The sequence below is a fragment of the Rhopalosiphum padi genome, chromosome 4 (assembly GCF_020882245.1).
Source record: "Rhopalosiphum padi isolate XX-2018 chromosome 4, ASM2088224v1, whole genome shotgun sequence".
In the NCBI taxonomy this organism is placed as follows: Eukaryota; Metazoa; Arthropoda; class Insecta; order Hemiptera; family Aphididae; genus Rhopalosiphum; species Rhopalosiphum padi.
The window spans coordinates 19,993,977-20,011,979 of record NC_083600.1 but is presented as its reverse complement, the minus strand read 5'-3'; the positions used below and the strand labels follow the sequence as shown (position 1 = coordinate 20,011,979).

General features: G+C 24.9%; 1 protein-coding gene and 1 long non-coding RNA gene across 2 annotated transcripts; one reads left to right on the top strand and one right to left on the bottom strand.

Annotated features, from left to right (window-relative positions):
- Positions 1-367: 367 nt before the first annotated feature.
- On the top strand, positions 368-901 carry LOC132929321 (uncharacterized). Its single transcript, XR_009662092.1, has 4 exons — positions 368-431; positions 511-528; positions 717-761; positions 830-901. It is a non-coding gene; the product is annotated as an uncharacterized LOC132929321 (long non-coding RNA).
- A 10,685-nt stretch (positions 902-11,586) lies between these two features.
- LOC132928779 (uncharacterized) lies at positions 11,587-17,512 on the bottom strand. Its single transcript, XM_060993645.1, has 6 exons — positions 17,418-17,512; positions 16,540-16,758; positions 15,305-15,422; positions 14,971-15,140; positions 12,326-12,542; positions 11,587-11,604 (listed from the first exon to the last, which is right to left on the bottom strand). Exons 1-6 carry the CDS (start codon positions 17,510-17,512, stop codon positions 11,587-11,589), a joined length of 837 nt encoding a protein of 278 aa, XP_060849628.1.
- Positions 17,513-18,003: the final 491 nt, after the last annotated feature.

Genomic DNA, 18,003 nt, shown 5'->3' with positions numbered 1-18,003 from the left:
TGATATTTATGCATCATTGACATTGATTTAAGTAATTAATCGTAATTAGTTGATGAGCATGGATTTGCTTGGCACCTTTTTAATTTTTTATGGCTCTAGATATCTTCAGAAAATAGCACATACAAATATCTACAATATCAGGGCTGTGATTTTGACATCACGTGGTGATAGGTTACTTTACATTTAAACTATTTTACCAAAATTTTAGACGGTTATATGAATTATGCATTAATAATTTAAAACCTTAATTTAATGATATTAATTATTAAATATAGATGGTACACAATTGTCTGTGTTGATTAGGTTAAAGTATAAAAATGTTAATAAATTAAATTGCATTAAAAAACCTATTTTTATTTTTATTCAAGATCGTTATGCAAATGTCGTTACTGACTTTAAAAATTTTATTAAAAACGAAAACAGATACAACGGTAAGTAAATATTTATTGTCATTTTTATATGGTATTCAAATAGATTATCCATGTCGTGTTTTTTTTTTTATAAATTTAGATTTAACAGCCTTGACAAGTAAGTTATTACTAGCAATATTGATTAACCAGTATTATTCAAAATATTGCGTATTGATCAATTAAATGTATAGTATATAAAGCTTTTAAAATTATTGTATGTCCATAACTGAATAAGTAAAAAATATATCTGTAATATATTTCTCAACAATGATTTGAGTTATTTAAAATTAATCTAAAAACTTTTAGATCCTATATATTCTTTTATAAAGCAATGGAAAAATGGAGGCTTTGGTAATTATTAATATGGTTTCTAAAAGTTCTATATTCAACTAAAAATAAATGGAATTTTTTTTTCTTAGCCAAATCAAATAATTTACAACCAAAACAATATTGTAATGCCTACGCGATTCCAGGAATGGATTTGAAATTAGGTGAGAAAAAACTTTAATCACAATAACTTTAGAGATCACATGACTAATTTGTTTTTTATTATTATTCTACAGAGAATGGTAGGTGGTTTTAATTTAGTTATTTATTTACATAATAACTGTTTTAAAATTGTATAAGATACATTTAAATATAAAATTCATCATACTACTAATAAAAAAAATATAAAACAACATTAGAATAATTATAATATGTAGACTTATATGCGGATGTCACACCCACATATGATATCCTTGTCTTCGGTACAACGGAAATGGTTTTACTGATTTGATAGCTATAGTCGACTCTTTATTAAGCTATAATTCGAGTTTGAAAACTAATATATTTATTACCAATTATTAATTTATTTAGATGGTCTTGATGAATACGGCATCAGTAAGTTATTTTACTTTACTTTACACCGCTATACCTACCCATTACATAATATGTAAATGCAGCGTTATCCGTATACTAATGAAACTTTTAGGCAAAACGATTACAAAATATTATCACCACTTATTTACCATTAAATGTAATCATTTTTGAAACTGGTTACAATATATACATCTATTACGTAATATTATAGTACCTAATAAATGTATGTGCAAAAAATATTCTGCAATAATCGGTACTATAATAGACGTATTCAACACATAATAAAAATTGTATTTAAATCAAATTGTTGCTGTTTTTTATTTTAGATGAAATTTAAACTCAGCTGCATATTGTACTTATGCAGTGTACATTGCATTATTTTTAAACTATACAACGATGAAGAATTAATTTTATTTTATATTATGCACCTTTAATTATACGAAATTTCAATGTTAAAAAAAATTGTACTTTATATAAACAAAACGATATTAATAATATATGATTCTATTTAATTTTAAATATCGTTGTGTTATTTATTAAAATACAATTTTTTTATATTAAACTTGTTTAAAGACTATTTTAAATATACTTATACTAAATATTGTTTATCAATTGCACATAATACGTATATGTAATGAAGATTTTTTTTCTTCAATTGTTCTACTTTAAATTTCACAATAAACTATAATAGAAATTATATCAGTTGTGTATATTATTACCTAGACGTCAGGTAATTATTTGCATAGTATAAACGACGAATAAGACCTAAGTATGTTATCGAAACCCTAGTTAAAAAATAAAATAAAATAATGATCATCGTTATAGTTAATTTTTAAATAAATTATTTGGTCAAAATTCTAACTTAAAATACATATAAAATAATTATTCCTAGATATGATTTTTTAATATTTTTATACAGGTACAATAGGTATACAGGAATGTTAACTAAAATATCAGGTTTTAATTTGCCGGTGATTATAGGGGCGAAGTCACCGATCGTGCTTACCTTTGGTGTTGGCCGCTACTATATTGCGGTTAGGGTGATTTGAGGAAGTTATTGCTATACTACTAATGATATCAGTCGTTTTAGATTTAGGACAATGATTTCTGCAATTCAGATATTTTCTATTTCTCGGTGACTCGATCAGGGGCGAAGTGGCCAGTCTGGCAATGGGAATTTTCCAGATGGCCTGGACCATATTATGGCCTGGTGGCCTGGCCATTTTGTTAGATATTTTTTTTTTTAATTAACTTTAAAAAAATATTAGTAAATGCTAAATGCGTCAAAAATTTGTTTCTATTAAATTATTGTATTAGAAATATTATAAATGCAATAATAGTACATTGTAATAGCCTCGTACAATCGTTTACTCGTATGAGAATGCTTCGGATATGAAATTACAATATATTAGGGCCAATAGTTACATAAATATAGACATAAAATAAAATAAAAGCAATATATTGATATAAGCTGGTTATTTTTATAATAAAACACCTAGGTAGTGCCTATAAAAAAAATGTTGTATACCAAAAAATCTTTTATTGGCACAAATCATGTAAACGATGAACTTTAAATGTTCATAAACAAATGAAAAACAGTCAAATTATTTCAAAAAATTATCGTATGGCGTATAGGGAATTATAGTATAAGCAATTGTAGAAAACTTCAAGTACCTATTTGGGATTATTCTCTTTTGAATTATATCTAAGAAACAGTCAGTTTTAATTAAAAAAAATAAAAAAATTTGTTAATAAATGTAGCACAAGAATATAACTTATGTGTGAAAAAAACAATTGAAATATACTAATTTGAAATATTAGTATATTAATTAAAATATAAATAATTTGTCATTTTATAATATTAAACATTAAAATCTGAATTTATTTTTAAATCTGTACGCATATAATTACAAATAGCACTAATTTACCAATGACATATTTCGAGTATTATAAAATTGAAATAGTGCATGATATCATTAATTATAAATACTATAGTACCTACTAGTATTTAAAAATAATGATGATATCATTTATTATAAATACTATAGTACCTACTAGTATTTAAAAATAATAATGATATCATTTATTGATATTATTAATCCAAATATAGGTAATGCTTATTCTAAAAGAATTAAAAATATTGTATAGACTTATCGATTTGCAATGCGAACTTCCAAGTATTATATTGAAAATCATTGACTTAAAATGATTTACCTAGGTAAATCAAAATGTCATGGATATAGATTTGTTTATTTAGCACTCGTCATTACAATTTAACTCGGTGTAGTTGAAAAATGGTTAACTTTCTCTCTTTGGGCCCAAGAATGAATAAATATATAAAAAAAAAACACTTATTCGAAACCTTCTAATGGGCCTCAGAATGGGAATGATCATAGCAAATGACTGGAGTCGAAAACTAGACTTCGTCTGGTCAATATTTTAAGTTAGCTAGAATATTTTTAACTTTTTTACAAATGTTAACAAAAGATAAAATTTAAATGTTCACCAATAATTGAAAAACAGTCAAATTGTTTCAAAAAATTATAGAATGGCGTAAAGGAAATTATCTAGTGTAAACAATTTTAGAAAATTTCATGCAACTGTTTGGAATTATTCTTTTTTGAGTTAGATCTATCAAATAGTCAGTATCAAATAAAAAACAAAAACAATTTGTATTATAAATGTAATACAAGTATACAACTTATGTGGGAAGAAAAATTCAAAAATGTTATATAATTTGTCGTTTTATTATATTGAACTCTTTATTTATATTTAAACCTATATGCTCATGATTATAAATTGTACAAATTTAGCGACATTTTGAGTATTATAAAATTGAAATAATACATAATATTATAATCTGTTTATTTTATTATACCTATACTAAATATAGACAATAGTTGTTATAATTCAAATTTAAAATAGTGCATGACATTATCAGTTAATACATATTAGTTGTTCTGATTGTAGACTATAGTTACTTTCAGTATATTTATACAAAAAAACAAATTGTCATATAAATGTAGTACAAGTGTAAAAATAAATTGAAAATATAGATAATGTTATTTAGTTTGTGAGATCATTATATTAAAGTTATTATAGTAGAAGTATACACTTTATATTATCAAAATACTCATGTTGTAGTATTTTATTGTATAAAAAATTTGAAACCTGTTTTGTTCTAACGAAAAAATTTTATTAGACGGTACATATTTGAATAATTGGACAAAATATTTTCAGCAGTTATTTATTCTTCGTGGTTTTAAGAATCAAAATAATTATATACCAATAGTTTTTGTTTTGTTTCCTAATAAAAATTAATAATTTTTTATATAATAGGCATCTACGATTGAAATTCAATTACACTATATTTTCCATACGTTTCAGCACCACGGTTCTAGGTCACTTTGTACGGTCAGGTAAAAAGGTACTTTGCAGAACGCGGACACTTTGTACTATTATATACATAAAGTATATATTATAAATATAAGTTTTGTACATAAGTAGTAACTAATAATTATGTATAGTGTTAATTATTAAAATAGAAAAAATAAAAATAAAATTGTTATAAAATATTGATTGTATTTGTATAATAATAATAATAAAAATAATCTAAATAAACAAATAATCAATAATATCATTCAAACTACATGTAAAAATGTGTACAATATAAATAAGTCAAAAGGTAGTATAATATGAAAATAGTTTAGTAATAGTTTTTACTATTACAAATTTTTAGAATATTAGCTAATAAAAATAAAAATAATAACAATTTTAATAATTAATACTATACATAATTATTAGTTACTACTTATGTATAAAACTTATATTTATAATATATACTTTATGTATATAATAGTACAAAGTGTCCGCGTTCTGCAAAGTACTTTTTACCAGACCGTACAAAGTGTCCGCGTTCTGCATTTTAAACAATGGACAGTACAAAGTGACCGTTTACCCAGCACCACAGAATAACCAGAAGGCTTATTTTTCTACTATTACAATATAGGTTCTTATGAGGGATAGATTTGCTATGCCTGTCAATATCCAACAATAATTACCTATAGTTTAGTCACTTTTAAATATTTTACAAAATTTTGAAATTAATTTATAAACATTAACGTTTTTGTATACAGTGATATAATATGAATATAAAGTGAATTTTAATCAATGTTTTTTAAGAGATGTACAAATCTTATCACTTATTACCTACTTATCAAACATGTGTACAATGTAGTTACCGACCATTTTAACTATGATATATAATATTTCGAATAAGTTAATTAAATTTAATCCCAAACATAAACTTATTAATCCACCAATATTACCTGCAACAAAATAACGTAAATTAATAATACCTACCATATAGCTATCGCTAAAAGTTTCAAAATCCATTATGTTCATAATGATAATAGTTCGATGTATAGTTATAGCGGTACCTATAAAAATTTACAATTTAAACAATTATGACGATTATGTTAATCGACCATTTTTGAGAGGGATGAGAAGTGTAAACATCAATATTCGAGTGACGAGATAACTAAAAAATACAATAAATTAATTGATAAATAGGCTTAATATAAATACATAATATAATAGCCGGATCATAATCTTATCATTGGTTTATTTTGTCATCGAATCAATTATCATGATCTCAGATGTTTAATCTAACGAAAACGAAAATATTTATAAAATACTTTCAATATCAAATATAGTAGAACATATGAACAATAATTTGAAATGGATGCTGAACTATACATTTTATTTTCGCTTGTTTCTTATAACGATTTATCCGTTAACTCATATTTAAAACATTTATAATTCATTTTAGTGAACTTCATTAGATTTAGATTATTGATATAAACGTTATTAAAAATCAAATCAATAATTTATATATATATATGTTACCGGAAATGTTGACATTTAGGAAATGATGACAATTCCTAGTAAATGTTGACAATTCCTAAAATCGGAAGGAAATGATATCATCGCCTAGTATATGTTATCATTTCCTAACGATAGTAGGCAAAGATGCCAGATTTTTTAAATTTAATCTGACTTATTTAAATATTACTTTTATCAAACATAATTATTAATTAATCTAGTATCACCTTAATAAATAATCAATAAATAAACAAGAATTTTTTTAACATTTTAATTTATGTAATTTAAGCTTTTTAAAATGTTTTTATGATTTGCAACTTAGTTACTCATTTTTATTTTCACATGGCAAACTTCCATGACATTTAGAATTACAAATTCTAGATGCCGATCTGCAAGCACACCTGTTCGTCTTGCATTTTGTCTTACATTGACATCGGGTATATCCTTGTGCCCCTGAAATACTATTTACAGTAGCTGCCTCCCGAAGTGATAATGGTTTTTCTGTTTGACCTGCCGATTTTAAAACAGTACTTAGATCCAATAAATTTGCTTTGCAAGGATTTATTTCTGATCTTGTGTACATATGGTTATCGCAATCGACATAAACCCGTGTTTGATATAATTTCATGTCTCCGCATAGATATATAAAATAATTTTATAAGTTTATTTTATATACCCGTGTATCACCGTTTCTCATTTAATATGAGTTCGACAGCATTATTAGTCCGATAGTGTCTACTATATAGAGAGTGTAAAGGACTATAATATATAGTTTTATTTAATTAATTTATAATAATTATAATTTGTATCGAAACAATATTTATTAATTTTTACAGTAAAATATACATTTTTAATATCATTTTATAAAATAAATAAATAAAAAAATGTCATTTTATGCATTTTTTTAATGTATATTTTTAGATCATCAAATTTCGGGCCCTAATGATAACATTGCCTAATAAACTAAGGAAATGATGACAATTCCTAGGCGGTGATAACATTGCCTTCCGCTTTTAGAAATTGTCAATATTTACTAGGAATTGTCGTCATTTCCTAAATTGTCAACATTTCCGGTAACATATATATATATTTAATAATCATAGTATAAATTGTTTAAGTTATTAATTTACAAAATAGTTTTTTATTATTTTAATTATATATCAAAATTAAATTAACAAATCAAGATAAGTTTCAAGTACTTTCACATACTATGTGATCCGATTTACTACTTTTTTTTCCGCGGGACTCAATTTATCACTTTCAAAGTGTACACAAATTATTGCAGACCCAATACTAGACCCCATTCAATGAGACTTATGTATACTAGACCACTGCATGCTGCCTTACTACAGAACAGTTTAAGTTCTCGATTGTTTGTTTTAATAACTTACTTATTATAGAGTCCAAGTCTACAAACGATGTGGCTATATATGCTGTGAAATAAGGTTTTTTGAAAACGAATTCAATCGTAGCACCTCTAGAACTAAAAACAAATTATGTTCGTTATTAAATAGCATGCAATAAAATTACAATGTGTAGGCGTGTAGCTATCTCCTATCTATGTATAAATGTAAATTCATGTATTATGTGAAAGATAAACGATGGTTTCTTACGTACTTATTCTTTACTATATTCGTTGTTTTCATATAAGTCCAATCATCGTAGTGAGACGCATATGTTATTTCATATTCGACCACAGAGCACGTTGGCAAACATTTGCATATTATTTGCATTTCCGGCAGATAGGATGCTTCTGTATACAAATAATAACTATTTTAAATTGTATTTCTTAAAATAATTATAAAATACGAGTCATTTATCGCAAACGTATTTTTTCAAAATATAACTATATCATTTACTACTTTATTACTATTTTACTTTTCTACAATAGTAAGCTGGATGCTGGTTATCATGTAATGCATTAAAAATTGTATTTGGTATAATTGTATAAGTACTATAGATAGTGGAAATATTATTTTAGATTTAGAACTATAATGATATTATTTTTTTAAATATTTTGTATAAATGTTGAGGGTCGTTTTATTTTTCTTGTTCCTATGGATGGTAACGTAATTACTAATCATATTATGTATCAGTTGTTAGAGATAACCTTGATGTTGTAACGAGAAAATATAACGCTATATAACTCACCTGACCCAGGATTACCAAAAAGAAGTTGGAACTAGGCTAAAAACATTTATATGTTAAAATTTCCGACATAAAATTTCCACGATTAAATTTTTGAAAATTAAAAAAATTCTTTGATAAAATTGTCCAGAAAAATAAAAATGTTTAAGTATCGGTAAATGGAATAGAATAACCTGTAATATTATGTTAATTGGGCGCCCGAGAATTGGGTTGTAGTGAATCTTTTTTCATAAAAATATACAGTAAATGGGCCATCATTAAATTTTAAATATTTATAAAATAATATTTAATATAAGTTTTATTAGAAGTTCAATCAGAAGTTTTAATATTAAAATTAGTATCATGGAAACATTAAAAGCCAAGAAACGAACTTTAATTTAAAAAAATAATAATATGCTTAATTAAATTAAAAAATACGATGAAGAAAGAAAACAGATTTGAATTTGTAAACTCTGTATCATAGTATTTAAAAAAAAAAATTGTATTTTTATGTATTAAAAAAAAAATAGTTAATAAGCGTTACATATTTGTATATTTGGCAGTTTACCAATTGCGCCTAAAAGTAACATTTTATATACCAATTATTGTGCTCTAAACATTTTACACAACCTAAGGAAAATGTATTAGTTAGTTATAATTATTATATAATAAATGAAAACACTAACCGATTTTTTGTGAATATTAATGCATAATATAATATAATATAAATAAATCATTTTATTTTTAAATTAAATTGATATGTCAGAGATATCATCTATACACCAAATTATAAAACCAAAAATGGTTGTTATCCTTACGCTAAATGTTTAGCATTATTATATATATATTGTTAGCATTATAGGCATCCAAACTTAACACTGGTGCATTTTGTACGGGCGACGAAGTTCACAGAGACAGCTAGTTGCTAGTAATATGTTATAAATTGGTAAGTAAAATATAATATAGACTATCGTATACTTTTGTCAATAAATATAATGCGTAATATTATCAATAATACAGAATACAATGTTATGAAATGTTAGAACATGCAAAAAGGCGTAAGTATTACGTTTTCTAGTTTACACGAATGCGACACGCTGCTTACGTACAGCCTATGTCATTTACATAGATTATTAAAGTACGCCACATCAACCAGGTTAGGGTTCCGAGCCCTGGTTATAAAATATATAATACCTAGTCACTTTAACCAGTAATAAATTAATCAATAAATAAGTTTTAATTTTCAAGCATTTTAATAAGTGTTATACAAATGCAAAATTGGTATACTGACCCTAAACAAAAATTTTATGTTAGACGCAATCGGTCCATGCACGTATATTTTTGTGTTATACATTTATGGTCCAATCTCTGGGTAGTAAATGATAAGCTAATATTTTATATGAAGCAGGTCAATAAAATGAAGCCTAATAATTATCGACCTCCTAGTAAATCTTATTGAAGGGCATAGCCCATTTGCGCCAAAATAAAAAAGGTATGTTTTTTCCGACCGCCCATTTGCGCCAAATTCACCTGGTGAAATTATAATAAAATAATATTTTTTTTTCACAAATAATAAACAATAGTTAGAATTTTATTTAAATCATAGTCAATTTTAAAAATAATTTATAATTTTCTATTGCTTTTAAAGTAGTTTTTAATCTTTTTTTAACTTGTGAATTTTTTTTGGGGTTAGGTATATTTTTAACACTACTATTGACAGACTTATTATTTAACTTTATTATACGTTACAGAAACGACGTCTTTTAAATTACGAATTAACTTATTGTTTAATGTAAAATGTTTAAACAGGTAAATTTGGCGCAAATGGGGTGGTCGAAAAAAACATACCTTTTTTATTTTGGTGCAAATGGACTATACTCAAAATGAATTAATTCTTTTGGCGCAAATGGGTAACTCCCCTTATTGAACACTGTAGAACACCTTTCCATTGTGAATAATGTTATCGTCATCGTGTTATGTATGCAATGTATCTTAATATCCTATAGTCTATACCATATAATATAATAGAATCTCTACTTACACGTTCTAAAACATAATAGTATGGGAGAGAAAGATACAAGTCACACAACAATAAATAATTAATGAAAAAAATCTATTTTATCCAACACCCATTGAGGGAGTAGGTCGGAAATCGCGGTACTTATTCGACATTATAGATATACATTATACGTTATAGAATTGTATAAGTCGTGGCTTAAACTTTTGTATATTGTAAAAATTGTGAAAATCCAACGTGTTGAGTGCAAAAAATTACGCAGTATTATTAATAAATTATATGAACTCAACTACGTGTAATTATAATTTAAAGATTTTGGTGTGAAACGTATATCATTTGACAAAGAGGAATTATATGTGATCATCGCGTGTACGCATGGAAATGCGTACCGTGGAACGCGGCGATGCACAACAGTTGACCAGAACAGTAGGGAAAGGACTTAAACAGAAGATCCGAGATAGACGTTTTATAGATGTGATTTATAAGAGTTAGAGCGAGTACCTTCACGCTAGTTTACGTCAGGAATTCTATTTTTGTGGACTCAACAGTATTCTCAATTAATTAAACAATATTTTGAGAGTTGGATTATTCATACCTCATAATATATCCATACACGGTTGTTTGTATGCGAGCAAAGTATAATATTATAACGAAGTTAGCAACAAGAGAATCTTTTTATCGCTTAAATAACCGTAGCTAAATTCTTGATAATTATATATAGTTGCTTTTATTAATAGACATACATTTATAAGTACTTACGTCTAACTTTTATCATACATTCTTTTTTCGCCAAACCACAAATTTTTACACCGGTTGGCGCTAAGACTTATGGAATACAATAATATAAATTTTATTGTAAAGAAAAGTATTATATAAATTAGTATACTCACAAGCCATATCGACAGAAACACAGCCGCATATGGTAAAAGTTTCATTGAAAACACATTCATGGTTACAGTTCATCTGTGTATACTGTTGAAAAATGGATAATTTTCTCTCATTTTGCAAATAGCATTTCCTGACTTCCGGAGAACGCCACTTTAAAGCCGAATTCATTTTTTTCACGAACGGAGTGATTTGTATTCTAGTATAAGTGTCCGATGTGATGAATGATCGAGGATCGGGCAAAAAGTATTCAGCTGGATTAGATAATGTAATCTAAATAAAACCAATAGATGATTTGAATAGTACATATTTATTTAATTTTTCCGTAAATATCTGGCAATAATTATAAGAGTGAACAAACTGTGTCAACGAGTCAATTTTTTTGAGTTGACACTGTCAAATTTACAGCGTTAAAATCACCTTTTATAAGTAAATAATCGTTAATCATCGTTTAAATATGTAAAATTTGAACTTTAAAGCTTATAAAAAAAATTTGATTTTGAACCTTGTAATTTATTTTCAAACTTATACATTTACAAATTACACATTTTATAAATTTTATAATTTTTTGTGATTTTGATGAATTTTATCAACATTTGAACTTCAAGTGTTCATACAAAAAATATTCCTATATACTTACATATCTATAAGAAAAATGTAAGTGGAATTTTGTATTACATTTTTAAACTTTTTAACTAAGCAAAAAAATTAGGCTAAAAAATGTAAAACTTAAAACTTCAATAAATAACTAAAGAAGAGTCGAAATATTTTGAAAATTATGCCATGTATAAAAAATGATAATATCAACATTTTGTAGAAATGTCAATTATGTCTTCGGTTATTCAATTATTAATTAAAACAAAATAATAAAAATCGTTAGAAGAGAAATAGTTATTATAAAGATAATTATTCTACAATGTTGTAAAAATTTTAACTTGAAACGGTCAAGCATAGAAAAATATCAATAGATTTTTCACTTCATTTGTAATTTAAAATAGATAGGGTTATTAAATCTGGATGTGTTAATTTTTATCAACAAAATCTCCATTGGAGTTTTTTAAAAATAAAATATTTTCTATTTATTTTTATAATTTAAATTGTACATGCAGTTGTGCGCACAACAGTTATTATTTTTACGCACAAAAAAAGAACTTTCAGATGGACAACTCAAAAATTCGTGGTCCAACGTGTTAGTCATCAATCTAAGACGATGATAATAACTAACACCACTTGTTCTAGCAGGATTTATGTTGACAAAATGATCATTTTCTGAATTGCGTGGGTATCCGTCATCTAAATTCCAATTTGATTTCTCTTTACCAATAAACGTATTGTTTTTTGAAAAGAAATTTAAATACCTAAAATAATACAATATTACATTACCACGATTATCACAAAGAAAGTTGCCTAGTAAGTATCACTCTACTGTACAGTAAGTATCGTGTAGGCCAGGCGTGAAGCCAGGAATTTCAAAGCGGTGCGGAGGGGGGGGGGTGTTATTCGAAATAAATTGACAAAATTATACACACAAAATTAATAACTTAACGTATACTTTATTGTACAAACGCATAACAAGTGAATAAATAATAGCTTATGAGAAAAAATGTAAATCTATGAGTATTCCACGGCTGAGGAGGGTGTTAATACACCTATAACACCCCCTGGGGGCTACGCGCCTGGTGTAGGCTACTATAATGGGTATATTATATTAAAATTCAATGATAAATATATCATTATATATAAGTACGAAAAACGATTATGAATAGACAACCTGTCATCATATTTCACTATATATATTTATATCATAAATGTTTTTTTATATTTCTATTAAAGTAGTTGATTTTACTATTAATAATACAGTAAGTTGATTTAATTTTATCGCGAACAATGTATTTATTTTATTATTAATTATTGATATCTAATAATATTAGATTAATATATATTTATACCATAATATTATATTTTTGTTATCAACTTTTAAGTCAATACCACCTTACTCTAAAACAATGTGATTAGGTTATATTAAAGTTATACAGGTTATGTTAAAAGCAATATCTCAAAATTAATTTGTATATAATTAAAATATTATTATGTATATTAAATAAAATTCATAGTACTCATAAGAGTTTAATTCCCCGGTATAATGTTTTTGAAATATAATAAAATAATTAACATCGTTACTTATCGTTTAAATATGCAATACGCTCGATTAGTGCCTACGTCATACGCATTATCAAATGTTAATAATGTTATACATTTTATTAATTGGATCGTTTTAGATCCAAACAAACTAATATGCTTATTTAAAATATATACAAAATAAATTATTAAATTAATTTTGTTTGATAAAACAATTTAAAACAGTTTAGAGTATTTTTTTTATTTTTATTATTTTTTTTTTTTTGTGAATAGTTCTAATAGATTTAACTGTTTCAAAAAACTATAACTTACGACCTTATTTTATTTTATATACATTTCAAATGTGTATTTTTTTTTGTTTGGTTCCAAAATTAAATTTTGATAAGGATTAATAACGTACGTGACGTCACATTAATCGTCCTTATTTCGTCCAATTTTGATCTTCAATAAGATATATATATATATATATAATAAGTAAAAAAGTTATATTTGAACCTATAAGTTTTAGATTTTTTTGTTCAGTTTACTTAACTTTTATTTGTGATAAATATTATACTAAATTTTCAATTGAAGATTTTATAAAATTTTTACTAAAAATACTTGTGATTTGTACATTTTTGTGATTTTAACGAATCTCGACAAAATTTTAACATCAAATCCACAAAAAAAAAAATAAAGAAATCAATTTTGTTGAAGCATAAAAATTCCTATTTTTCCTTATATTTATTTTCTCACAATTTTTGAGATAGGTACTAGATCCTGTTTATTATCAGAACCACCCGCCCACAAATTGAAAATTGAAATGAAATTCAAAAGTGATGATGATCATACAGAAAAGTACAATTCAAAATAAATGCTAAAAAATCAAAAATATTACTAATAAAAAATCACGGTAAAGACAAATTATTATTATTAAATGTTATTAGTACCTAGATAACTATAACGAGTAGAACAACAAATACACAACAAAAATTAAAAGGAGAATAGCTATGATTAAGTAAGCTTTCATCAAAAAGCAAAATCTCTTAACAAGCAGACACTTATCGATTAAAACAGGAAGCTATGTTTGTTAAAACATTTGTCTGGAGTTCGGTATTATATATTAGTGAGTCCTGAACTTAAAGTATCATGGACAAAACAATAATAAAAATATTTGAGATGTGGACATAGCGAAAAATTATGAAAATCAGATGAACGGAAAGACAATCGAATAAGGAAGTGTTAAATATGGTGCACAAACCAAAATAAATTATTGACATTACAGAAATAAGAAGAATTAAGTTTTTTTCAACCGTTATTGTGACACAACACGTTTATTATAAGAATGGTGAATGGGAATAAAAGAAGAAGAGAATGGCTTGGGAAGGTCGACCAAATGTACATAATAAAACTGACCGAACATGTAAATAATCTTTTGGTTCTAAATGGTATTGATACTCGGATTTTGAGCAGAACGATGAATATATTGCAGGTCTTACATTGATGTTAAATTTGTATTATTATTATTTTTTTAGTGCTCATCATTTTAGAATCCTTGAAATATAATGATCTAATCAATGACGAAGTAAATTCAAAAACTATTATACAGCAGAGCGACATTCATAGCTTTTTTTAAATCAAAAGTTTTTATTTATAGTAATAAGTTACCTTTGATTATATTCATTTTTAAATATTTCAAATGAAGGTATCATATTAATCGAAAAACATAATCCAAGTACGCTCATTTTTGGTTGAATAAACTGACAAAAATTTGGAACGGTTAGATTTTCCCATTTAGCATCTGATTGAAATACTTCTGGACAGCTAATCGCACAATTCTAGCATTAAAGCATTAAAATCCAGAATTATATTTTTTATTTTATTTCACATTTGTATGGTATAAATTGTATAGCCCATAGTTTAGTTGTATTTTAACAATAAATAAGAATCAATTTTAAAACAGAAAAAAATATACAAAGTTGAAACTATATTATATACTCACGTCAATCAACTTCGCGATTGAATTCTTATCAAAATAATTTCTTGAAAACTTTTGTGAAACGTCATAATTATAAACATCCAAGGAACATATAATAGATCGGTATTGTTGAAGATGTTCCCTAAAAAAAAATATAATATAACTAAAATAAGAATTAACACAGTCATAATTTTACTAACAAAGTAACAAACAACAAATTTAAGACTAATTCAATCAAAAATATACATTCTAAAATGTGCATATAAACAGTATGAATTAGCACGATGCACGACTACAATCATTTAACTGACCATATTCGATTTATGTCAACACAATTTTTAACTATCGATATTATGATTTGATAATGTAATAAATCTTCCTCAAAATATGTTTTTAGCAATTTAAAAATATCAAAAACATATAATTATAATTTTCTTATCAACCGTATACGTATATACATATTAAATGTTTGAAATTTAAACTTCGATAAAATTTAATATTAAACATAAATTTTTTTATGTACAATTTTAGTTACTTTGTTGTAACTAGAAAAAAAAAGTATTAGTAAAAACTTGACTCATTTACTATTAATTATATTATTGTTTTATTTATATCTACAATGGAATATTTACATTAATAGGTATCACACACATATTCACACTATTCTGTGGAACGTAGTATATAAGTTATATAATATACACATATAAACAAAATTTTTTTTAGAAATAAGAATGTAGGTACTAGGTAGTAATAATAACATAAACTAATCGTAAAAATATATGTTCATTTATTAATTTCTTTACTCAGGAATGTTTTTTTTATACAATAATTTATTAATTTAGAGCAAGCTGGTTTCCTAATTTGTTTTTTATTTATCCTGTATCTACATAGATAATACCAGATTATGTTCCTATACAAATAAATAGGTAAGTATTGTTTTTAACGTTTTATAATAACTATAATTTATAATACAGTTACAATAATATTGAAATAAAATCAAAATTTTAGAATATTAATAAGAAATAAATATTATTTACAACTAAACACGCTGTTAATATGCGCTGTAAGTATATTATTTAAATATCTCAAGGTCACTAAAATCTCATAGTATTTAATAATTTAGTGTTGAAAGCATAGAAATTAATTTAACCATTGAATAATTTAAAGTTTATTGTTTTTACACTGCACTCCATGATACTTTACTGAAATCACACACATTATAAATAATCAGGTACCTATTTATTTATACACAAAATTACCAATAGGAACTGTTTGTGTTCATGTATTTCTCCCAAATCCATTTTCGCAGTTGGTTTGATGGACAAATATTAATTGATGGAAAAGGTATATCTTGAATAGCTGATTCTGTATTTTCAATAGATATTATAGTTGGACTATCAATCCAAACGTAAATCAAAACTCTCAGAGCTCCAAACGTAATGGATATCATACAAAGAAACGTCAGAATCCAAAACAATCTAAAATAATTCATAAAATTTTAAAAATAATATAAAACAATCATTTTTTAATACATTTTAAATTCCTGTAAAAAAAAAAAAATTATAAAAATTGTAAGTTGGTTTCCATAAGACTAAATTGAACGAATATTGTATGTATAGTATGTACCTATAATTATGTAAGTGAGTTAAAGTCAATATGATTTTTCAATATCTATCCTTATATTGTTTAAAAATAAACATAGATATATTTTAATGTGTACAAAATAAGGTTTATAAATATTAAAAATATTAAAACAAAATTATTATAAAAAATAATAAATTAATTTAACGGTTGATGACAAGTTTATCATTACAGTGCTTGAATTATAAAAAATTAACGTACTCAAATCTAAAAAAAAAGAATTTTTCAAGAAATAATTGAAGGGTCATCATCCAATGATAAACTTTCTACTTTTTATAAAATACAAATGTGAACAACTAATTATTCATATTATTTTCATACCATATTACCAATAAAATGTAAAACTTTAATAATAAAAATTGATTATTACAAAAGATTGTACTTTTGCCATTTCCTACAATTCATGCACTAGAAATGATTATTCTAGTTATTAATTTCATAGCACTCATCACTTTTTATTCAATTATATAAATTTTATTTATTATAACAAACTTACTTTTCTACTGGTGATCTGTCCTTCATCACAAAATACTGCATACAATGTGAAGTTGTTTTTACACAATACTCATGAAACCAACTATGTTCAGTCATTTTTAATGTTTTAAAATTTTAATAATGAGATGGTTTATATAGGTATAGAATGTAGATGTGTATTTACTCAATATATTCACCGGACTAACAAACAGACAGTTCTGTTATTTTTTAAGCATATTCATCATTATGTTAAAAACAAATAATAAAATTAGGTACCTATTTATTTTTTCGAAAGGGTCGGCAGTTGACTAGTATAATGATAATAAATATTTAAGTAGAAAGTTTGTGATATTTAATTGCGATAACCATGCGATTATATAGGTAAAAATAAATAAAACGCAATATTCTTAAGTGGCCTCCAGAGAATTAATATGTCATTAATATATATATATATATATATATTAACTCGTAATATTAAATAAAACTGAAAAAATAAATAATCTGAAATAGTCACGTAACGTATAAATATTATTTCCAAAGTTATATTATATATGAATTGTGAATATCAAGAATTTATTATTCAAATAAAAAAAAATATAAGATTAATT

Excerpts from the sequence above, each read along its gene's own strand:
- LOC132928779 (XM_060993645.1), bottom strand. The coding sequence starts at position 17,512 with ATGACTGAACATAGTTGGTTTCATGAGTATTGTGTAAAAACAACTTCA. Across the intron at positions 15,141-15,304 it reads CAATCGCGAAGTTGATTGAC|AATTGTGCGATTAGCTGTCC; the intron begins GTGAGTATATAA and ends CTTTAATGCTAG. Across the intron at positions 12,543-14,970 it reads AAAAATGAATATAATCAAAG|GTATTTAAATTTCTTTTCAA; the intron begins GTAACTTATTAC and ends GTATTATTTTAG.